We start from the raw sequence: 25,521 nt of genomic DNA, 5'->3' as shown, positions 1-25,521 counted from the left end.
CCATGAATCTGCCCCTGTGCAGCAGCTCCACCAAAATCTAATTTGAAAAGTGGAAGCAAATGTTTACCTTGTAAACAAGCTCTCCAGCTCGGCGGCCTCTTCACAGTTATTTCAGGCCTGCGGAATATACTTAGAACAGACACACATGCTTCTGAGATTCTCCCTCGAAGGGAAATGTAATAAACCCTGCCCCACGGCCATAGTTAATATTTGACCTCTGTTTAAGTAAATATAATTACAGGGATGCTCACGGGAGGGAGGAGGGATCGTCTGAGGGAAGCGGACTCATCTTCACTGCAGCGACCCCGGCCGAGGGGGGAGAACACACGCAGCCGTGGGGGATCTGAGGCCGAGGGGGGAGCACAAGTCTGAGGGGTACGAGCCAAAATAAAATCTTTCCTTCCACACAGAAGCATCAAGCTTGCCCAGTGTGGGTGGTTGTCTTATGTAATGACTTTATACGACTTGTTTGTTTGTGGGAGTTAGAGTTTTGGGTTACGGGCTGTGACGGGCGTTAGAGGGACGCAGCAGCAGAAGCCCCACGGTACTTTTCCTCCCTCCCTCTGGCACCATCGGCCTAAACTGAGCCTTTGGTGCATCATCCCTCCGTTTTCCAACTGCAGCTCTGAGCCAGACTTGTGGTAGAAAGCAGCAGTTCGTGTTAAAACTAATGCCTTTTGATGGGTTAATTACGTTTCCACAGAAATCCCCCTCAGTGGGGAGAAGTGTCTGTGCCGCAGGATGAAACTCCACATTAGAGAATTCAAAGCAGGCCTTGGATATAGTCAGAAGATTGGTGTGAGGTTCCACATCAAGAGACAGACAGTGGAACGTGGGATCAATGGAGTAATTGGCTACTTGATTTTGATCTGAAGCCTGAAGAAGATGAAGAAAACAGAGACGACTAACTCAAACTTGATGTCCCAGTGTGTGTATTTATTTATTCCACCCTCCATGACAAAAACAGCCTGAACCCAGTGTGGAGCTCACCATAAACTTACAGTGGGAGCAGATTGGCCTTCACATTCCACAGCGGAGGATGGACAGGGGACAGAAAGACGAGCAGGGAGGACGGCTGCTTCTTGTCCCAGCTGACCTCGTAGGAAACAGGTGTTTTCTGCACTTCGGTTGGAAGGGGTTTGGTAACAGAAAAGAAAGGGAGAAGGTGAGGGGGGTCAGGAGGAGGAAGAGAGGGATGAAAAAGGAGCGATGTTATGTCTACATCTGTCAGCTGTTTAGAGAGACGACTCAACCAGGGACACTTCTTAACACGCAGCACTTCTGTGTGCTAGCTCGGTGGTGATTGTGTGGAAAGACAGAAAATGGACATTTGTGGCTTCTGAGCAAATTACTTTCTCCAGTTGCACTAGTGGAGCTTTTTTGGCCACTTGGGGGCAGCGTACTTTACCTAAAAACCAGACAATAATTTCTTTTCAGTTGCTCACATTCATCTGAAGTTAATGAATGATAAATGATCCCAGTCCAATACTGATTCACCATTTAGCCTCTTTCGCGACACAGAGGGAAAATCTAAATCTTTAGCTGCAAACACGTCCGCAGCTAGTTGCTAATTTTGGTGGTCTGTTGTTTTGGTGCTGGTCCAGCAATGGTATTCTTAACTTTATACTAATTATACTACATTACTATTACTAAGTTTGCTTCATAGACAGTTCCCTTGTTCAAACTGTTCGATCTCACACATATCTGTGATAAGTAGAAAGATATATCTTGCTTTACATCATCATAATAATAATAGGAATACTAATAATTAATATGTTTTCATTATTTGAACACTTTCATTTAAGTCTTTTCATTTACCATCATAAACTGACTATCAGGCACCATAGGTCATCTCTACACTGGCTGCCAGGAAGCCAGAGGACTGATTTGAAAGTTTTACTGCTCAGTTTTAAATCTCTGAATGGAGCTGCTTCCAAATACATAGCAGACATGTTAGTCCAATATAACCCTGCGGGACCCAACATCAGTGAGGAGTGGTCTGCTAGTGGTACCCTGGGTAGAATCTACACATGGAGAAGCAGCTGTAAGTCACTATGCAGCCCAGCACTGGAACCAGCTGCCTGATGATCTGAGGAATGCTCCATTCATTTAAAAGTTTAAAACCAGGTTTATACATTTCTTTTACTCACAAGTGCATTTAACAAAGCTAATTTATAAGGTCACACCGTCACTGTATTTCATTGTTTTTAGTTTATTATCCTACAGTTCCTTTTTACCCTCGTACAGATTCATCCTTTTACCTCTTTTAATCTTTTTACTGCTTTTATTCTGCCCTTTTTAATCTTTTATTGTTTGAAATTTATTTTTAAACTGTGCCTCTAGATTTGACTGGTTTTCCTTCAATTATTTCTGTGTTGTTTTTAATGTCTCTGTACAGCACCTTGAATCTACCTGTGTATGAAAGGTGCTTTATGAGTAAAGCTGCCTTGTCTTACCTTAAACATTCTCTATAGCTGGAGAGGTGAGCCAAACCTAAACGATTACATTGTGAGACAGGGCTTTTCCTGGTAATTTTATAATTTAAAAAAAATGTGATGGTGAGATCTTAATAAAAAAAAATTTAATCAAATTTGAGAACTGATATTTATGGAGGCCCAAAAACCAAAACAGGCTGAGAGACACTAAAGCTCAGTATACATGTATGGATGAGGAGGAGGAGATTCAGGTGATCATTTTCAGTAATTTTTTGGACACCTTTCACACACTTAAATAATTTGCTCTATTTTTATTGTAAAAATGTTAGTTATAGCTGCTTCAACACTGAATGTGAAAACTCATTTGGATATGAAAAAGGTTTATTACAATGTGAGGGTTTGTTCTGATGTTACAAAACTCGTTTAAAATTCCAGTTTTTCATACGAGCTAAACCATTGCTGACGACTGCTGTCACAGAACTACTTTTACTTTATACAATACATTGAATGAGCCTCACAACACAGAAGCTTTCTCTTTAACAATCTATGAAACTTTTCCCAAAATAATTGAACCAGTTTTTTTTTTTAAAAGGGAAATTCCCAAACCCATTTTCAAACGTCAACAGTTCCTGAGTAGGAACCCTGATGATTTTCTCTGACTCGCAGGCTTGAGAAGATGAGATCTGTATCACAACCAGTAATAAAATATGATCCATTAGTCTTGTGTAAATGAAGCCGACATGAGCCCAGAGAGCAGGCAGACCCGTTTAAATCCAGGCACTGACCTCAGGCCAGATGTAACAGATATCACTGGAGGCGCCAGCAGTTATGAGACAATGAAACGGGTGTACACTGTTATGATTAAAGATATTCCTGCTTTGAAATGAGCCTCATCTCATTTCATGGCCTGGGTGTGTGTTTTGTGTGTGTGTGTGTGTGTGTATAGACAAGCCAGAAAGGGGAGACAAAAGAAGACTGCAGGACAATAGTGATAAAAAAGACATTTTAATCATAAAGTACATCTTTTATCTGAGGCATGTGGAGACTTGAACACAACATAGAGATTTCAACACTTGCTCCCACAAAATACAAAAAGTGTCCGGCAATGACTTTTTTTAAATCAGCTTGTAAAATCGGCCACGTTCTTGTTGAAGTTGGTGCGATCGTATCTGACAACGTATATATCTATAATTACACAATATCACAACATTTACTGTACGATTTCCTGTCGGTGCAAATGGCTGCTCCACACTGAACACTTTACTTTAATGGAGTTGTCTTTGTGAAGAAAAAGTGAACATTTATTTCCCACCGTGATATATCTTTATATCAATGGTGCGTGTTTCACTGTAAAATCAAGCACAGAATCTGTCATGTGAAGAAAAGGTGAGTACAAAAAAAGAGAATGTAAACAGATTATGTTAAGTGGGTCCGTGCTGTTTGATAAAACACATTGAGGCACTTGATCAGCAGACACATCCCGAACACCGTTTCATTGCACAGAAACACTGAGTAGGTTGTTTCTCTTTCTGGACATTTACCATTTGTTCTGGATCGAGTTTGATCAAAATATCCGCTCATCATCAACATAAGCTCTCAGATGAGGGATTCGTGTTTATTGCGATAGGAGGCACGCTGGTTTCACTTTTTGGCACGTTAAACTCGGAAGCTGAATTGCACTTCACTTTCAACGTCCTGTTAAAACAGTAGAGCTTCTTTGGAGAGGCAGAGGACGCCCGCTCACTCTTGGAGCTCCGCTTGCACTTTTTGACACTTTGCTCCCGTGTGACGGGAATATTTTCGAGCTTCTCCTGGTTGCCAGGGATTTGACAACAAGCATCCAATTGCGTTGTTGTTGTTTCTGCGGTCGTGGTGGATACGTGGTTATCACCACAACAATGGACTCTGTCCCTCGTCTTCTGTCTTTCGTGACAGGCTGTGTGCGATGAGTCCAGTGAGGGGGAGGGGCACTGAGCGTGAGGTTGCGTTGGGGCGCTGGTATTTTGGCTACTGTCAAGACTCGACTGACATATTTCAGGTCTCTGATACTCCTCCTGTCCTGCAGAGTCTGAGCCAGAGGCTGGGCCTGTGGACCTCTGTTCTCTGGCTGAACCAGCCTGCAGGTTGGCAGCATGGATGCAGTACTTCCTGAGATGGCAGCTGTGCACAGGTCCTTGTCTGGGGGCCACTCTTCCCTGGGAACAGTGGTGGAAGTGGGTGGGGTGACAGTGTATATAGTGCATGCGGCACTCGATGTGTGTGTAGACTGGGTCCACATTTGCAGGTAAGATAGAAGTGTTTTGTTTGCATGGTGTGTTTCCTGAGTGAGGAAAGAGCTGAGGGGTGGGAGGACAGGAAGTAGAGTCCTGGGGAGGCTGAGCGCAGGATGGAGGACTCAACTGCTGAGACGGGTGAGGAGTAGTGGGGTCCCCACAGGTGCAGGGAGTGTTTTGAGAATACTGGCACCTGGAAGGTGCGCTCAATGTGGCTACAAACCCGTTCTCAGTGCCAGCTCTCCCAGACTCAGTTTTGCTTTTATAATGAATGTGTGAATAAGGGGTTGTGTGGTGGTGTGGCGGGACTCCATTATAAAGCTTAGTACAGACCTCATCCTCCTCTCTAGGTTTGTCTTCAGTTTTCTGACCGGACGCCAGCGGCTCCAACTCATAATGCTCCACCTGCCCATCTCTGCTGTCCAGCTGGTACTTGGCCTGGCCAGAGCCTTTCCCCTTAGCTGAGGGGTTTGTGGATGTGGCCTCAGTGAAGGCCTGACACTGCATGTTTTTGGGCAGGGGTATCTGCCCACAGGTGCCCTGAGGTCCCAGGCAGCGGCACATGCACTGAAAGAAGAAGGTAGCAAAGGCCCAGCTGATGCACATGATCAGCATCATGAACGTGCCCAGCTGGGTGTAGGCTAACACGGTCGAGGGCATCATCATGGCCCCGGCAACAAAGGTGGTCAGTGCAGCCATGGCGATTGCAGAGCCCATGCGGCTGAGGGAGAAAATCACCTTACCCTCACGGTCGGGCTCTGGAGCGAGGCGGTAGGCCACGCCGTAGTGGACCGCAAAGTCCACCGACAGCCCCACTGCCACGGAAATGGTCACAGACTCCAAGACATTCAGCTCCCAGCCCAGTAGCACCAGGGAGCCCACTGTGACAAATATGGTGCCAGCAATCGACAGGATGGCATATAGACTGATGATGACATTCCAGGTGGTCAGGAGCATGACACTGAAAGCCACAGCCACCGACAGCGCCATGGCAACCAGGGTGCCGTCTGACAGGCTATCCTGCAGGTCAAAGAACTCCAGGTTGCTGATAAACCAGCCGTGACTCAGGCCTGCAGGGGCGTAGCGTAGCTCCTCTGTGATCCAGGCATCCACCTAAACCACAAAGCATTCACGTCTGAAAACTCATCATGTATGTACTGAACAAGTCAACCCCAAAATTTACGAAGTCACTGCAACAAATGGAGAGTTTGTGTGCAGATGGTGCTGACAGGGTGCAGATCATTGAAAACATGAAATATGAAATATTATGGGCCCTACCTCGAGGTAGAACTGGTACATCTTCTCATAGGCCAGAGTGAAGAGATAGGTACTCTGGAACTCCAACACTATGGCTCTGATGGTGTCATTGATATCAAAGCGAGGCCCAGGGGTCTTGCTGTCCAGATGGTAGTTCGTGCTGCGGTCCAGCTCCATGATGGCTCTCTTGATGCACAACTCAAAGACATCAGACCTGTAGGGGAAGGTAGACTGACTGCAGCAGGGGTAGACAGAGCCCTCTGTGCAGTCCTGGTTCTCCATCCACTGTTCAAATCGGGCAAAAATAAACATAGTTAATTATTTCCACTGACACTTAAATTAAAAAATGTTTAAACTTCAGACATTAAAACACGAGTAAATTTATCAGGTCATATTCGGGAATTTACTTTATACTGGGGTTGAGTCGGTAAGATGCCCTTCAATGTCCATTCATATTGAAAGCATATACTGACTACTTCCACAATTGTCAAGATTGCCTCCAGATCATTTTTAGATAATAATAATAATAATAATATATAATAGATATTTATATTTCACCATATCGGACTGACACAGACATTGTCAGGTGCTGATCTCTGTCATGGTAACAACATTCATTGAATCACTTCCTCTTAAGTAATTTGTCTACTAAGTATAAGCACAACATCAATTCAATTGCTGTACTGCTGTATATCAGCTGAATTACAGGGCTTTTATTTGGAAAAGTTGAGCTTGGGACTGAAGATTTTTTCGATTTCTTAACAAACCTCTGAAATAGCCAATAGCCAATGTACAAAAAATTAAAGCAGGTCAGTAAATCATTCAGACTTATATATACACCACAAGTGAACAGTAAAAAATAAAAATGTAATTTTAAAGAAAACATCGACTATAAAATCTTCATTGCAGATAAACTAGGTAAGACAAACACAAAGTTTTCTAACTTCACTCTGCTCCTGAAAGTGTACACAACGCCCAGCACACAGACATTAAAAGTGACAGCATATTGTAGAACTGTTTGAGGAGGTGTCACTAATGACAAGGAATAATTCTGAAGTAGCTCCAGAGCATTAACACAGGACAAGAGAACAGCCAGGTTTAGAACTGGCACTGAACTAACTACTTTAATACTTATGGATATTTAGTGTACATGCAGCACTGACCTGTTTGAATGTCTCAATGAAGCAGCTGGTAAAGTCCTGCTCCTCTGACTGAAAGATAAAAGTCTGGTTCCTCAGCCTCTGGCAGAAGTTGAGGATCCACAGCTGAGACGCTGGACTGGAAATGTTGAAGGTGTTATCCAGTATCAGCTTCCCCTTGTTCTTGGGGTTCAGGTTGTCTCCATTATCCAAAGGGGTCACCCCCCAGATGATGGTTATTGGCATGTGAAGGTCCTCGCCATGGTGAACCCTCTCGAACATGAAGAGCTTCTTGTACTCTGCGTCGTAGCGCTCAAACGGGTGCGAAGATCGGAACACCTGAAACTCTGCCAGCTCGAGAGACGGCAGCTTCATCTTTGGGTTGACACAGACTACGTAGGCCCCGCCCACGGTGATGGCGAGGAACCAGAAGAGCCAGAGGTAGCGCAGCTTGATGACAATGCAGGGCAGCACTTTCTCAAAAAAGATCCTGGATGCCTCAGAGACAGTGAACAGGCATTTGTTGGCCTTCTGGCAGAGTCCTGCCCAAAATGTGCGGGTGCAACAACCTGTTTGCGGGTGCGGAGGCTTGGTGCAGGTGAACATGTTGGGCAGGTAGCGCTCATGTAGCACAACCACAGCTGGGAGCCATGTCACCATGAGGATATAGTTCACCAAAATGGCAGTCCCAGCGTAGACACCAAAACAGCGTATGGCGGTGATGTTGCTGACATAGTTGGCATAAAATGCTGCAGCAGTGGTGAAGCTGGTGACAAACATAGAGAGGGCAGCATGTTGCAGGGTCACACTGACTGTCTCTGCCAGCTCAGCATGGGGCTTGTCAAACTTGGTGTAGTTCCACACATCACAAAGCACAAAGGCGTCGTCTGCACCAATGCCTACCAGGATGATGAGAGCCGTGAGGTTCATGAAGGGGAAGAACTCAAAGTTGAAGACCATTCGGTAAAGAAAGTAAGACACAATCAGCGAGCTGATGATGGCAATTATTGTCATTAGTGTGATGAAAACTGAGCGTGTGTACACACACATGACCAGCAGGACGATCACTATGGCTATGGCAGGGTACACTGTGTCTGTGAGGAGGTAGTCCTGGAAGAGGTCGTGTTTGATGCCAAACTCGATGCCTGTGACCGTGGTGACGCCATCTGACGAGTTCCAGTTCTCAAAATTGTCTAAGTAAATGTTCATCATGGACTCTCCTTTCTCTGTGGGGGAGAAGAGCATGCTGTACTTGAGCACAGGCGGAGGATACTCCAAGCTCTTGGGACTGAGGAAGTCCTTGTCCACCAGGAAGTGAAGGATTTGGTAGACGGCGTTGTACTTGGTGCACTTCCGGGGAACACTGGCACACTTAAGCTGGTCTTTTCGCCGCAGGGCCATGTCCCAGCAGTCTGAAGCCAGTGTGCCATTGTGGTAGTACTTGGCGCACGAACGTAGGATCTTGAGCGTGTGCGATACATCGCGCTCAGTGATCTTCTGGCAGGACGACCTGTTGGTGAGGACCGCAATGTAGTTACCAAGCGTCCAGCTGGGGCAACAGGAGGCGTCATTGGTGCGCTGACAAAGACTCCAATAGTCCCGGTGAGAACGTACCTGAGACGAGGAAAAAAAAAACAATACACAAGTGGGTTAAAAGAAATATAGAAACTAATGATTACTTCTTCTGCATCACTCAGTACTGCCCATGACCATGGTTTGTGCTGTTTCATGTACTTACCCTTGTGTTGTCCAGGTTGCACATTGATTTGATGGCCTGAATACTCCACAGGTTCTTCCCCTCAGCTGATGTGAAAACCAATCGAGAGTAACTGTCACCTGCATTAAAGAAAGTATTATTACTTTTATTACTAAAAAACGTTTCCGTGAAACTTTTAACCCAGACAAACAATCAGACCGGTAAAGAACTAGTGGCATAACACTAGCACATACTAATGTGACTCATTTGGGCGGAATTAGTATTTCATTTTTCAATAAAACATTTTTTTATAAGACTTCTTTTATTTCAAAAGTACATGTCCAATAAGACGGAGGCAAATCCAAGGGCAGGGCCAGTGAAATCTGAGGGGCCCCTGTCCTGTCAGTAGTCTTTAAAAATACATGTGAACTCACTAACAATACTAATAATAAATATGACAATTTGTTAAAATATATATGTTCTAAGCTTTTATAAAGAACACAATGTTTTTCCTTTGGGAGTTGCGTTCAACTTCATAATTTATTCGCAGGTTACTTTACCCGTAACCTGGTTTGCTGTATGTTGGTGTATTTAAGAAACGTACCTGGCACATCACAGAAAAACTCTTTACTGAAGTCCCACTCTGCTTGTCGTTTGTCTCTGTCAAAGTGGTCCTCTGGCCACCGGGGCTCCTGGTGACTGCAAGACAGCAAAGTTTGGCAATGTGAACATTACTTAGATGTATACTTTATTAAATATGCCTCAATGGCAACATTTAAAAGGTTGATGGAAAAATAATCTTCAGTTTACCAGCTTATTAAAATAACAGTAGATAAGACTTTGGGACCTTGAGTCCGTCCAAAGCAAACTTTGGTTAACAATGCATTTATTGTTCTTTGAGCTTTATGGTTCTGTTCACATTGAAGGAGTATATTTAAGATAAATTATCATAAACTATACAATGTGAAAAATGCTTGGGATGAAAATCCCAAAATCAGATCACGAGAACACCCGCACGGCAGTTGAGACCTGAGGAAGGGCCTGTGTCCGAAACGTTACCTGCCTGGGAGACTAAACACAAAAGTTCATGGAAGAATTCATTGGTGTGCAGTCCTCTGATTTTCATTAATTCTGTCCAGCACCCAGTGTTCTGTGTGTGCTTTTGAGAATTTTTAGATGAAAACACCCCCTGCAAGAGCGAAAAAAACCTAAGCATCTCATCATTCCCCACCCCGGTGGAGCCCGTTTGGTCTTTTATGAACTCATGCAAACAGTGAACAGAGACGTTGACATGTCCAAAACTCAGCATGAGACAAAACGAAGGAAGCGGATTTGAAACTCGGTGATGAAATAAGCAGCAGTAATTGCTCTTCCCTCCAAAATCAGACAAATGATTCCCTACAGTTCTGGGCTACTCCTGTCATTATTATAATAATCATAATGGTGGCTCTGATTGAGCATGGAGGCCTAGAGTGTTTGTGTGTGTGTGTGTGTGTGTGTGTGTGCGCGCGCGCGAAATATGTGATCTTGCAAGAATAATACTGCAGCCAAGTAGTGTTGTGTTTTGTGTGTGCGTATTTCAACTGAGGATTATGGCTCAGCCTCTCTGTGTTTGTGTGTGTACGTGCGCACATTTTTTCGGGCACATCCTGAGCTACAAACAGGAAAGGCAGAGCAATCAGGTGACTGTCAGAGAGAGAGACAGAGTGGTTGACAGAAAGGGGATGAGGCAGGGGGAAGCTTGCTGACAGCAGCAGAGGCCTCTGGTACACCGCACATGTATAAGTACACAATTACATCTGCAGACAGACATGTGGAGCGCGACCGAGAGGAAGACAAAGACGGCAGGAGACAAGAGACGGGAAGATCCAGGCTGCTGCTGAAAGGATCAATTCTTTAATCAGCAGAGTGGAGCCGCATTTTTAGAATTTCTAATCTTAGCCACGTGGATAGAAAATCTGATTCAAAACAATGTGACCTCACGTCAATGTCATTCAAACTGCAACGTCATAGTGGAGGAGATGAATTGATTGAGTCTCAGCTCAGCGACACAAAATAACCCAAAAATATTCTGGTTTCAATAAAGATTGTGTTTATGTTTATATATTTATTAAAATATCAGTTCTGAGCAATTATTTAAAATTGAGCATGAACAGTCATACAGAGACAGACACAGAGACGTCCAGAGAGAGGACAGAGGGACAGATAGACAGAGGGACAGACAGAGACAAACACGCAAAGACCTGCCCTTGATTAGTGAACAGACTCCCCCTGACAGGACAGAGGACGACCTTGCAGACGGACATATCTCTACATCGCGCCCCTTTTCTTTCAGGAGAGGATTCAGACTTTTCAGTGTGTCTGTCAACAGCATCCTTCAACTCCTCTGGCCCCCTCCTCCCCTCTCATCCTTCTCACACTCTACTCCCCCGGGAACCCTGTCTCCCACCCTCGTCCAGAAGTCCTCTGTAGAAGAAGGGACATTCTGAGTTGGTAGTAAGAGCCTAAATAGCTTAGTCTTAAATAGCTGGATTTATAAAAAAAAAAAAAAGAAAATCAAATTTCGTGATAAAAACCCTTCAATTGATAAACAGAAAAATATTTCATTTTTCCTATACTCAACAACAACAACAGTTGCTCTTCCTTCGTTGTGTGGGTAATGTAAGAGATGTGGATGAAGTTACTTTTTGGCCTGCTCGTCAGCATATTTGAAGGGGTAGTTGGCCAGTGTGGCTTTGTAGCCTGTGTTCTTCACCATGTTGTTCCATGTGACCAGTCGCTGGCCAATGGCTGTTCCCCGTGGCTCAAAACCCTTTGGGAAGACAGAAAAGGATACAAGGTGTTTAAAAGAGAATTCATTCATTACACTGCAATATCATACATGTGATTTCATGTTTGCGTGTACTATCCAGTATTAATATCAGACCATCAGGGAGGTAATCATACATGGCTCCTGCAACAGCAGCACTTTCTTCTGTACTGACTTGTCAATGTTACATCTCTGGGATGAGGCTGGTTATTTGTAAGCTTTGTGTTGCAGGAGGCTTGATTACATTTATCCAGAAATGAGAGCCTTGTAGGTCTATACTCACCAGCAGTGGGTCAGAGAAATCAGGGAGGTCAGGCACCAGGACGCCCACTAGGGCGCACACCACAATGAGCACTGTGCACACCCCCAGCACCACCACTGGCCAATCGGCTATCAGCTCAGAATAGCTGGAACAAAGAGGAGACTTGGAGTTAGTCAACACACTGATGACAAGGCAGTAAGAAGAAAAGAAGATGTAAAATATCCAATATAGCTTATTTCATCTACTTTTTGCTTCAGGCTTTTGTTTGTTTAACTGTATTGTAAGTATTGAAGGCAGTCTCAGGTTTTAGTCTTCATCTGTATGCAAAACTCAACGTATTTGTGATTTTGTAACCCAAAACCCTGGAAAAGCTTTAAGCCTCTATCAAACATTCTCCTTGATTAAAGTTGAGGACGCAGCATTTACTGTTGCATAATGAAGGGATGAGGTGATCTAGGCCCATGAGTAACAAAGGCCAGGTACACAGAGACAGAGTCTCACAACTCCCATCGATAACTCTCATGACTCACTACTAAGGAATGATAGCTCCACAGGAGCAGTGATGGATGGATGTCAGGAATAAAGGGAGGAGGAGGAGAGCGCATTGCAATCCAGAACATCAACAGAGGAGAAACCGTTTTTGGCAGGTCTTACCTTTTGGGGAATCGAAAGGGCCTTGCAGGGCTGAAAAACAAAAAGAGGGAGATAAATCAGGTTTATATTTTCGAGTCAAAGCAATAGCCAACCCATAACAGACTTTCTGAGACTTCTCAGCAAGATCTTCTCTTCGTGATCTGCCTTCTGCAGCACACACCTTTGTGTACTGGACCACTGAAGACATGAAAACTGACACGGCTGTCAAAACTTTTCAGTGATCTCACCATAATACTCCAAAATTCCTTTTAAGATGTGACAGAAAACCTCATTTCTGTTTCTTATACATATGCCACCCGCAGACAACTCAAGACATACGCAAGAAATAAACATTTATACTGATTGATTTGGTCCAGAAATTCCTGCCTGGCTAATGATCATCCTAAAGGATTTCTGACTGAATTCAAACCAAGGTTGAAGAGGTCAGAACCAAAATAAAGCCCCAAATGCTCCCAATGATTTGTCAATCGGAGACTACACCTATGAAACTTGATGAGGTGACCTCACAAAACCTTTTCATTCAAGTCAGATCAACCAAAAAAGAGCTCTAACCACCAGCTATGATTCCACCAGATATGATTCCATTAACACTACCACACACTGAATAATGTCGCCTGATCAAGCCTCCTGATATTGACAGCTTTGAATTACATACACACGTTGGTACTTCTATCTTAGTGAGGACACTCATTGGCATAATGCATTCCCTAGCACCTTACCTTAACCATCCAAACTAAATGCCTAACCCAAGTCTTAACCCTCAAACAGCCCTTTGAAGAAGTGGGGACCAGTCAAAATGTCCTCACTTTCCAAAAAATGTCCTCACTCTGTACGGTTTAAGCACAGGAACACACACACACACACACACACACACACACACACACACACACACACACACACACACACACACACACACACACACACACACACACACACACACACACACACACACACACACACACACACACACACACACACATCTATCTGGACTTCTCGTTAGCTCCTCCTGGGAGCCATGCAGTAGCGTCCGGTATGCTGTGAGCAGCGGACACGCCGGGTGGAGGTGAGGAGGAGTGAAGAAGAGGAAGTAGGAGAATCAGATATGGCCATGTGATCACAGCAGGGCTGCGGGAGATAAATGATACAGGCTAAATGGGGGAGACACTAGTGTATGTGAGGGGGAGGAAGGTCAAAAAGTCAGGAGATCCTGAGATATCCTTAAATCTGCAAAACTCCTAAAAGTAAAAGTTTTCCAAAGGGCATAAACATTTACTTAATATACTAATATAATATTACTCTAACCATACAAAAGATTTGGGGAAATGAACAGATGTTATATTTTACACAGCACACACCATATATCTTTTTTTATAATAAGTGTGGCTATTTTTAATATCTAGTGACTGAATTTAGCACAAGAGACAAAACTATTTCTATGTTGGATATCCTCTGCCCTGATGCTCATTGTGGGCATATTCAGTGGCGGAGGTTTGAGGGAGAGTAGAGTTGTCACTTCACTGTGATGTCAATAATACCCCAGACTCCACCACAGACAGAGTAGAGGGGGCAGAGCAGATGGACCACCCCTTGAATTAAAATTCCAGATAAACCTCATTCGTAAAAGATAAATGTTCAGCTTTAATGGACTTAATCAAACGCTAAAATGATTTAAAAAACATTTCCCTGTTCATCACAGGCTGGATTTACATCCCTACTATAAAGAAAGCGGCCTTAATTTATCCCGCAAATGGCACCAAGGACCAGGAAGTGAGCGCAGAGGTTGCTCTCTGCCACAGCCAATCGGGTCATTAGCACTCAAGACGTTTGCAACTGCGATTTAAGCAGTCTGGCCCGAGAGGCAAAAAGGTTGTTGTCGTATTTTAGCCTGTTTTGCCGTCAGAGTAAAATCTTCGGAATGCTGTAATTAGTGGTAATGGGAAAGCGCAAATTAACTCAAGCTATTGGCAAGGAATTTCACTCCATGGGGGAGGACGGCCGTAAATCCCTTCAAGTTTCACTGGACACATTAACATGACAGCCAGATGTCAAGTGGCACCACTTTAGAGCAGTCTTAAAATACAAGTACACACACACACACACACACAAACGGGGCATCTGGATACATATGTGAAAAACACATTATTCAATCATGCTTTGGATTCTAGCTTTTGGAGACTTGTGTGCTACAACACAATAAATTATTCATGAGTTTAAAAAAACTGTTTTTCTGTGAGGCGGACTTTTAAAGTGACCTTTAACCTGGTTTAAACCAACAATGCTAAATCAAAAACACATTTCCCCCGCCCTTCTTTGAACTAGTAACCAAGGGAAAACTCTGTATTGCTAATGTAATTCTTTTCACTGCACTCTCTCTCTCGGCTTTCCATGTATGGCCTTGAACCTCAGGACAGTTATGTGGCCCGAAATGGAGGAGCCGAGTTATTGGAAATAGTTGGAATGGATTCATAACAGTGCTCTCAGGCATATCTATTTGTCTACTAAAGGCCTGTTTTAAATTTTGGTCTGCGCTGCTCCCATTTGCATCCACTTCAGCCAACTGGAAAGATGCGTAGCATACCTGAGCCCGCCATTAGGGCCCAGACTCTTAAAACGACAAAGGTGAGACAGATCAAGAATCCGTCCAGTCAACAGTAATAATTTATCCTGTTCCTCGCAAAACTCAGGTGATCTTTTCATAGCAATTTTAGGGGATTAATTTAAGATTTATCAAGCTGAGATCAATCTCTGTTCCTCAGATTTTGATTTTAGCCTCAATCTGTCGGTTGTCTACAAAAAGCAGGAAAGAAAGGATTCACCATTACAGCGCATCAAAGATTCAAATATAAAAGAAGGGGGTAAAGAAAAGGCCAGGTGGTAGTGTGGTTGAAGAAGAAAGACATGGTGTTGACTGATGATCACAGAGGTTCTAAATTCTGCAACATGACAACCCAGCGCGTCAGGTTTCCTCCCCGACTCTGATCACTTCCACTCATGACGGCTCAAAAGCAAACTTAAAATGCTGGCACACTCCCTCCCTCTCTTTCTATCCAAGTCTCTCTACCTCGCTCTCTCTTCCTTTCCCAGCCTCCTGCCCTCACTTATTTTCTTTACCCTCTCCTCCGGGCCCTGACTAACCTTTCAGTGTTATTCTATTTACCAGAGGGAGAGTGTTTCTGGATCACTGGGCTAATTAATAAGGTAAACACAGACCACCAGCCGCTCACTCAGCGCTGCGCTGACAGAGGAGAGAAACAGAGAAGCACTTGGGACTGAGTGTGATTGAGAGTAAACCATGTGTACGTGTGTCTGCTTACAGGCCCTACAAGCTGCGCAGTGCTGGGGAAAGATGTGGTGAAATCTTTGGTCAATTCCAAAATGGTGTGGGAGATGTACAGTACATTAATGAGGCAGAGAATGGTTTTGGCATTGGTATTTCCTTACAGTCTCTAAAGGCAATAGTGTTTACAGCTGTTTTGAGCAGCCAGACTTGAACAACCTAACTATAGAGAGAGGGGATACTTGATGAATCTAACACATGGGGTCTCCTCTCACAGTTTCACACTGTTGTACCGGTTTGTATAAAAGCAAAATGACAATATGTAGTCAGAGTTGGTGGTCTCAGTCCGGATCAAACTACGATGGTTTGCTCCCTAAACTACAATGTGAAACCATGTTAAACAATATAACAGGTGTGAATACTTCCTGAGACCCTGTTCAAAAATATAACAAGCACCCTGCTTGAAGCATGTTTAAGTCTTTAGCTGTACAAGACAACCCGATTCGAAGTTTGTGAAATTCTAACAGAAGAAAGAAAACCTGAAAAAAAAAAGGTGTTTGGCCCAGTCACAATTTTTTTTAAAGCATCGGTATCTGCTTGAATTGTTTCTGTTTATTCACTCTGTTGTGTTTCGGTTAAACAGATCATCTTTCAATCGGAACTGACACAAGACTGACATTGTACAGTCAGAAACAAACCTTGTGACCCGGACACCAATAGACCTAGCTCATGGAACTAATGGCAGGATTATTGTGCATGACATGTACAAAATTAAATATAGGGACCAAGGATATGTGTGCAAATAGATGTGTGAGAGAAGATTATTTACTGTATGTGTGATATAGGGGGTGGGATGCTTGTACACGCACAGTGTAGTAGCAGTATAAGTGTATGTATAAGTATGTGATGTTTTCAGTTAACATAAGATATTGATGTAGATGTCTGTGTCTGTGATGCAAATAAACGTGACCATACTTGGCTGTCTTTGTGTGTGCTTGTTATTGAACATGAGCGTCTGTATCTGTACCAGGGGGGGTGCGGGCGAAGGATCAGAGACGAGGCGGGGGTTAACTGTCAACAGATGGGTGGGTAAATATTTCATGAACAAGGCCTTCAGGTCTGAGCAGGAGCAATTAGTGTCAAGCGTCAGGCTGCTGGGCCTGCCTCACCCTGATTAGTGCCTCGCTGGAACGCTGCACACAATTAGAGGCTCGACCTAGCCGTGAAATAGGCCCGGGCTACCAGCGCTCCCGTACAAATGACATCATGAGACTAGTTAGGGTAGAAAAACACTGGACTGTGCTTGATAAGTAGGCCTGTGTGTGTGTGTGTGTGTGTGTGTGTGTGTGTGTGTGTGTGTGTGTGTGTGTGTGTGCTTACACAAAGTCTCTTGTGGAAAAAGCAGATACTGAGAGGGATATTAACAATCCCCCAAAGTGAGCCTGTGTGTGCAGCAGGATGACATTAATAAGACTGTAAATATTAAATAGACCCACAGGGGTAAAGGATTAAACCACAGCAGAGCTAATGGTGTGTGAAACAAGCAGTTCAATAATTAAACCCAATGTCTGAATGAGAGCAGTTAAAGTTTGAGTATATATATATATATATATATATGTGTGTGTATATATGTGTGTACACACACACACACACACACACACACACACACACACACACACACACACACACACACACACACACACACACACACACACACACACACACACACACACACACACACACACACACACACACACAATCTTAGGTGTAATAGTGACGCATTTGATTGGTGGAGCTCGTTGTTACCATGGAAATGTTTACCACAAATTATGTCGGCTATACGATCGGATCATTCAGCATGACTTTACCAGGTTACTAAATGCTATATACCTACATACAAGATACAGACCATAATATATCGCAACACTATACTAATTGGAGTCATTGGAAAGGGATCATTCACAATGGTTTCTGGGATGTGTAGTTCCATCACTCTTAAAGTAATTATGTACACAGTCTTTCACATTAAATTTATATATATCACAGATACAAATAAGCCTTTAATATTTTCTCTAATAAACCTCCCCAAAACCTTATAAATAAAAAAAAAGTAAAGAAATCTTAAATCAAATATCTCGAAACTTAAGGCCACTGTTGCATCACGAATCAGGGATCAGTGTTGGTAATAAGTTACAGGAGGACCTGACGCATTAGCTTCAGCAGCGACACAGTGTGATTCACAGGGCATCGTGTTTCCAACAGGCCTCCAATAAACACTGGATCAGGCCAGTGCTGTTCAAACAGAGTTTAAATGGAGGTCAGCTGGGGACACTCATTATCACATGGAGGGAAACACAACCAGAGCTAAAGTGCAATAACCAGTGAGTTCAGGAGATTCTGTTACTCATCCCTGTGTACATGCAACATTATGTATGAGCATGGGTACATTTTCATACACCAGCCATGTCTAGATGCTGCATGTGACTGTGAGGAGAAACCACAAGCTTCTATATAGGTTTCCATAATCAAACACATGCCTAATGTGGTAAGCATGTGTCATGGCATTTGTGAAGATATGATGAAAACACAAAGATTTTATGTCCGGCTGCCACAGAGGATGTATGGCCTGAAAATCTAAATGTTTGAGTCATTTGATGCTCCCAGAATTTTTTTTACAATTAGTGAGTTAATTTATAAAATGTCAAAAATAGAACATCTTATCATTTTTCAAAGATTGTGGGGGGGGCTGGAGCCAATCCCAGCTGACACTGGGCGAGAGGCGGGGCTCACCCTGGACAGGTCACATTATGAGCACTTCAGAAAAAAAAAGGATATCTGTAGCTGAAACTTTGTGTTTCTGTGTGAAAAACAGTTGCTGATAAATTTCACAGTTATCAATCTAATCTACTCATATTTATATTCTTCAGCAGTGAGAAATGGTTGTGTACGTGTCTTCATGTGTGGGAGGACGTTTTTTTTCGATGGCGGCATAGGTGGTGAGCATGGCCTTTTCTGGTTGCACCTGCCATTCCCCTGAATTCTTGGAGATGAAATACGGGTGCGCACAAATTCCAGACATACAGGCAGGAGGACTTGAGCTAGCCAATAGTTACAAGCTGTCAGTCAGCATGACGTCTGTATTAGGGCTCTTCCAAGTCTCATCTTTACGGGAGCTCACAGATCCAGCGTTGTGCTCAGGCAAGGATTGAAAAGGGGGGTACCTCATTTTGGATCCTGTGCTATCAAAATCCATAATTACAGCAGAAAAGAAGAAAAAAAAGACTGTCTGTAAAAGGAGAAAAGTGCCAGAAGGAATCTTCGTTCCAGAAGAATGGAAGTGCGTGCGCAGAAAATCTGAATCCCGAAATCCTTCTTAACCTGCCAACCTCACGCTGCATGGTTCAGTGCAACTGTAAGCATGTCAGCCAGAAATGGTTATGTGTGGTCAGTGAGAGCAGTGGGCTTTCTTAGACCTCCAGAGGTGGAACCAATGCTTTACACCTGTCGCTGCACCGACGACCCTTTAACTTCCTCCCACGGGGCAAAAAAGAAGTGCAACAAGACCTGCAGAGCAGTGACCACAGAGCAGGAGATCTGACTGAACATGGTCACAGTGACAGGAACAAAAACAAGAGAACTACATGACCGACACCACAGAAAGAGAAATGTCTTGCACTGATAAAAAGCCCATTTATTTGAGGCAGTTTGTTCCTCTGTTGAAGCCAAGACACTGTATTAAAACAAGATGAGGCATTTGCATAAAAGACAAAGACACGTGTCTAGGCAAAGTCACCATGTCTCATTTGAGAGACAATTTAGACAGTGACATGTGTAAGTAACAAGTCTTAGGCTGAATACAAGTTAAGCATGTTTTTGGCCCTATTTCTGAGACGCGTGAGTTTGTTGTGTGTTGTGCAGTGCACAGGGGAACGGGAGGGGCGATCAGGTGCGCCGGACAGTTAGTTGAATATCTGACGATCCCTCAAACCCAGTGGCTTTTGGGACATAGCGACATGCTGCGTCATATAGACAGAAAAGCCAGATTGGTTGAGCTGTGGCAACATCATTCCTGCCTGTTTGATGTTTCCTCCTCTTATCACGACAGACATACCAGAGAGAACTGTGAAATCTTTTAAAAAAAGATATATTTACATTTTGGCACACAGAATGGCACATATGGACAAGGCAGCAGGTTTTTCCTGTAGTTTTGAAAGCAAATCAACTTCTTTTTCCTTGACAATTGGCAGTCTGGAGGAGTCGATGGGTCAAGGAGCTTGGCTTGATGATCGGACCGTACAATTTGAGCACATACATTTTGAGCTTTGGCAACTTAGTTGTTCAGCATGAGTTGAATTTTAAGTCACAATATAAAAAAAAAAAGACAAAGAGCAATGAACCCTGTAGTACTTTGAATACACTGTTCCGAAGGCAAAACAGGATATGAGTCCTTGGCCACACAACCAACACACTATCACAACTTCAAAGCTAAAAATCATCACTTGAACCTCACTGTCACAGTCACTGTCTTAATTAAAATAAAGTCCATAGGAGCCATAATAACAAACACATTACTGTCATCATACTTGGATTGTGTTGCCACAAATTCCCTTCAATCGCTAATTCCACCTTCCTGTGTTGACATATGATCTCATGTTCACTCAATGGCAGCCTGTAGCTTCAGTCTGACGCTTCTTTTGATGTCATTCATTAACAAAGTAGGGAAAGAAAAGGCAGATTTTCCTGCACCGCTTTTCTTCCTCTGTTATTACCTCATCGCACACCATCAATCTCTTTTCCTCTGTGCTTTTACTTGTCCTTGCTTTGTCTGACTATGGGCCATCTGAGGGCGTTATAGCTGCAGGGGTCAACGCTTCTTCTCTTTCCTTTTCTCTGGCACTCCCTCTTCGATCATTTGCTAACCTTTTGTATGGTAGGATTTTTATGTTGTTTGCTTTTCTGCTTTTGGAGCTGTGACATCTCAGACTTGTCTGATGATAAAAAGATGCCTGGTGCAGCTGTGCCTGTCGCTCCAGCCTCATTTATCAATAGCAACTTAAAGATCAACTGTATCTCATGAAGATGAAATGGAACAAAGATGAAATTAGACACTATTTTGACCAAGATGATTTCAGGAGACCTGGCGACAGCTGAGGCCCAGAGGCCAGAAGACTTAATGATGATGGTTGAGTCAAAACCTGTCTATCCCTACTCCTGTGAGTAGGGATAGACTGTGTATGTGTGTGTGCATTTGTTAGGAAGGTGTGTGTCTGTGTTGGTAATGGAGGTGTCTGGAAAATTCCAAGTAAAAGTTCACAAAGTGTTGTTTATCTGAAAAAATTTGTGTTGCCAGTACTATGAATATAATGGTCATAAATAAATCTTATTATATAAATACTAATATCTATTATTTATAGTATATACTTTATATTCCATTAGGAAGGAATAAATATGCCCAAACAATTCTGGTAACAAATGCAATGACAACTATTAATCTACCTCTGCCAAAGGGTTTTTGTTTTTGTCTGCGTTTGTTTGATTGTGAGCAGGATTAAGCAAAAACTGCTCTTCAAGTGGCCTTTTACATTCAAATTAAATTCATTTATTGGATACATTTGAAACATTTGAAAATGCATTTACCTTTTGAAATTTTAAGTTTGAAGGGATAGTTCACAGAAGAATGACTCAGACACTTCACCCAACCCTTCATCTGCACAGTGGTGTGAAGATAATGAGTGAATTTGAATCTTTCTGTAAATTATCCCTTTAAGAACAAATTAGATCATTTCAAGTAGTTTGTGTTAAGGTCTAGCAGAGGGCATTGTAAAAATGATCACTCATTAATAGAAATCAAGGGGGACACTTGAGAACAAAGCCATGCTGATCTTATAATTATGGCTACAAAAGATCTAGCATCATGTGGAGTTTTGGTGATTTGTCATAGTCAGAAAAATGACAGGAAACAATGAGACTGTTAATCAACAACTTTTGTCAACAAAGTGTTGCCTTAGTCTGTGACAACAAATGTGAAAAGTTCCGTGTGAGCATAATTAGTCTTTAAAACTCTGTCCGGCCACCTGTGGTATGGTCTATGGACTGCAATCACACCAGTTTGAATGAATAAAGTGCCAGTTCTCATTTATTCAAACTCGACTTTTGTTTTTGAAAAAACGGCTGCTCCAATCTGCTGCATGTGCTACATTAGAGTGAAGTCCAAGTGATACAATGTTGATTTAGAACAGGTTCTACCTAAATATTAAAAGCCAAACTTTTGTTAAGTGAATTTAAGCTGAACTTGAACTGAACCTAATGATCCCTTTGAAGCAATATGTCACTCTGAACCACTTTAAATGTTGTGCTGGTCTATAATCAACCCCCTCAGTTTGTTTTAACCCTTAAACAAACCCACAGTTTTGTGCACAAGCCAGAAACTAAAGTACCTAAAATACAATGCTGGTCTCCTTTGAAAAGTCAGTACATTTTAAGAGTTAGAGAAAGATAATGAACCAAATCTACAGAGTCACAAACATGACAGGTTTGTTTTGCCTCACCCATTTTTCTTGGCATAAAAAGGAAACATAAAGCCTGAAGTTGAACCTTTTGTGTGGAAAACAGTTTGGAGCCGCAGCCACAAGTCTGAACTAATTCTATGCCAACAGCTGTTACAGTGATACGGGGATGTTAAAACACTTTGCACAGATAGAATCAGAAGACTCGCAGCTTTCAAAACAATGTATTATTTGCCAATGCACATGCACTGAACTCTGGAAAATCTCTAGACATTCTCCGGAGAGGCTGTATGTCAGAGTGAGAGGCTCCAGACTTTTACCGGACTTTCTCCGCCCAGCCCTCTAGTGAAAAACTCCACAGAATATCAGAATGAGCCTATTTTGAAACACAGCAGGAGATCTTCTGCAGGATTCACTGTGAATGAGTGTATTCAAGGGGTTTCTTTATGCACAACAGACATGCCGGTGTCAATGTGCTGTAAACTAAAACATGTGATCTCTGCAGCGGAATTAATATTATCACCCTGTCTCTGCCTGCTGCACCACCCCCTCACCTGAACGCTCCAGAGATTTATGTGTGGTTGTGAACGTGTCTGAGCAGAAAAGCTCCTGCTGTGTGGCAAACTCCGGAGAATGCCCGGACCCCTTTGTGGGAACATTGTGCGGAGTTCATGTCTTAAAACGGCTTATTAGGAGTCCTGTACAGACCTGCAGTAGTACTACCAACGCCAACGTGTCCCACATGAAAACAAACATTATTCTAAGAGAAAGGAAATAAAAGCAAAGAAGAAATCCAAGACACTTGCAGAGGAAAATAAATAATTTCAATAGACTGTATCCAATATTTTGCTTAAATATATTGTATTTGGTCATACAATTCATTTTATTTCAGTTTTTCAGAGTCCGAATGTTTTATCCACAAACTTTCCTCTGTTAGCACAATTGCTAAGTATGCCTACAATTTATTCTGTTTCTCATTAACACTATTTATAATGTATATAGTCATACCATAGCAAAATAACTGAAATTAAATAAAAAAGCAGGTTCACTGACTATGCTGCTATTACACTCACTAATTGATTTACATGTGGCACTGCGGGTTCAGTTATTTTGGTGAGTGGTGACGATGTTTTCGGTCGGTTGATTTGGAAGAAGAGTAAAGGCTTGTTCGCACCAGGTCACTTTTTTTCCCCAAGTGGCCACTGCTCTTTTTATCTGTGAGCCTTCTGCCGCCACAGCAACAAACAACTCCTGTTTAGGACAAACGCACCGAACCTCGCTGCTCTTAAAGGGAAAGCACAACACTTCAGGAGTTACAACGAACACTTGAAATGTTATTTTACTATTGGACTTTGGTTCTGTAACTGAACAACTCATCAACAGTAAAATGGCCATTGCTAACAACCAGTTAGAGAGGTTTCAGACAATCACCTATACTATTTGACACAATATTTTAACCTGAATATATATTCGTTTTATTGTATATTACGGATAATGTCCCTTAGTTACAATTTAGTACAGCTCAGCACAAACAGTCAGTTAAACATTTATCGAGCTACTCTTCACTGTATAGCCCATGCAAAGAGAACTAAGTTTCACAAAGTCTACTACATGTTGCCAGTCTGGATACATGTAGTGGTGTATCCCCTTCACAGTGTAATAATCTTAACCAGGCAGCAGCAACAAGTCATCTTTATCCAGCTGAGGCCTGGCGAGCTGCTCGGCCAGCTTATGAGAAGTTATGACAACGCTGTGCTCAATAGGGGCTTTGATCATTCTTTATTGGAGAGCACGGGACTTTGATCTGGGACGGCTATCTTTATGGGCTTTGCCTCATACACAGGAACTGTAGCGTACGACTGAGCGTGGTGTAAGAGAGCTACACAGAGATGAAAAAGACTATTTTAGTATTTAGACCCAGTCACGTTTTATGCATTCTCTCATGTTGTAAATTCAATTTTTAATTAATATTTATCTTTGCTCAAAAACCCCTTTGTGACAAAGTGAAAACATGTTTAAGAATTCTCTGCAAATTTATAAAAAAATAAACTGATATTTCTCATTTAGCCCCTAAGTTAGTATATCATAAATTCATATATTTTATGTATTTGTTTTAGTAATGTTTAAACTTTGTAAAGTGTCCTTCAAAGGTGTCGTATAAATCCAATTTATTATTATTGTTATTATTGCCATTCATGTACACTGGACATGTGTGTGTTATAGAAATATGCTGGATTTACCTTCACAACAGTTGCTAGCAACAAGGTTGGTCACACTTTTTAACCATGTTGCATTCACCACTGTTGGTCAGTTAGATTGATGCCATTTGTTTTCTTATGGAAAAGGGTCATGTCGTAGGAATGTGACAAATTAGGTAAGGATATGTTGTGACTGATAAAACCCAATCAGGAAGTGACTGGGGGGTTCCAAAACTCTGGAGTATTGATGAGGCATAAACATTAAAAAGTGCAGCATTTTAAAACTTAAACATATTAGTGTGCATGTAGAGTGATCATTGGGTTTTCATTAACTCAGTTTTAGCAGACAGTTGACATGAGAAAGAGACCCACCTATCACTGTTCACCCACTGTCCTGGATGCATCTCAAGACTTTTAAGGCTAACAGGATACAACTGACCACTACTTGAAGTGCCATAGACAAGGGACAGAACACTTTGGTAAATAGTAATTATATAAATTTAATATTTTTTATCATATTTGCAAAAATCACTTTTCACTTTGTCATTATGGGTTATTGGGTGTAGACTGCTAGTTAGTCTTCAATTATTCAATTTAAATATAAAATATGGAAAGTACAATCAACCCTGTGCTGTGTATCTTTGTTTTGCACTGAGTGTTTGTATGCATCACACATTTATCCTGCCCTAACCTTGTAGCTGTCTGTGTTCTGCTGCAGCACAGAGGGGATTAGACACAGGATGTCTAACAGAGCATTCACACAAACCCCAGGGGCCACACAATATAAACCGTGCATACACACTCTTTCCAAACACAATCTCATCTTCTCAGGTGAGTTTAAGAAAGTGTAACTTGACACATAGGCAGAGTATTTTCTGCATATAAAGAGGCAACAAACAACAGAGTAAAAGGACAAGAAACAAGCTTTTAAGACACCCAGACTGCTCGTTTCTCTCCTTGCAGATTAACTGTGAAGGTGAAGGGGCCCTCAGGGTCACATATTATCCCTATTTTA

At 42.5% G+C, this 25,521-nt stretch overlaps 1 protein-coding gene across 2 annotated transcripts in view; it reads right to left on the bottom strand.

Annotated features, from left to right (window-relative positions):
- Positions 1-3,421: 3,421 nt before the first annotated feature.
- disp1 (dispatched homolog 1 (Drosophila)) overlaps positions 3,422-25,521 on the bottom strand; it is a 90,083-nt gene continuing 67,983 nt past the window's right edge. For both annotated transcript variants that reach the window (XM_034580032.1, XM_034580033.1), the window contains 8 exons: positions 12,526-12,555; positions 11,893-12,016; positions 11,485-11,612; positions 9,405-9,499; positions 8,843-8,940; positions 7,129-8,718; positions 5,987-6,250; positions 3,422-5,821 (listed from right to left, as the gene is read on the bottom strand). In XM_034580032.1, coding sequence (XP_034435923.1) covers positions 4,019-5,821; positions 5,987-6,250; positions 7,129-8,718; positions 8,843-8,940; positions 9,405-9,499; positions 11,485-11,612; positions 11,893-12,016; positions 12,526-12,555 — 4,132 coding nt within the window. In that variant the 3' untranslated portion in view covers positions 3,422-4,018. The remainder of the gene's footprint in view (positions 5,822-5,986; positions 6,251-7,128; positions 8,719-8,842; positions 8,941-9,404; positions 9,500-11,484; positions 11,613-11,892; positions 12,017-12,525; positions 12,556-25,521) is intronic.

Source organism: Hippoglossus hippoglossus, chromosome 24, assembly GCF_009819705.1.
Source record: "Hippoglossus hippoglossus isolate fHipHip1 chromosome 24, fHipHip1.pri, whole genome shotgun sequence".
NCBI lineage: Eukaryota > Metazoa > Chordata > Actinopteri > Pleuronectiformes > Pleuronectidae > Hippoglossus > Hippoglossus hippoglossus.
The sequence above is the reverse complement of the archived record's forward strand: the minus strand, read 5'-3'. Positions and strand labels throughout refer to the sequence as shown.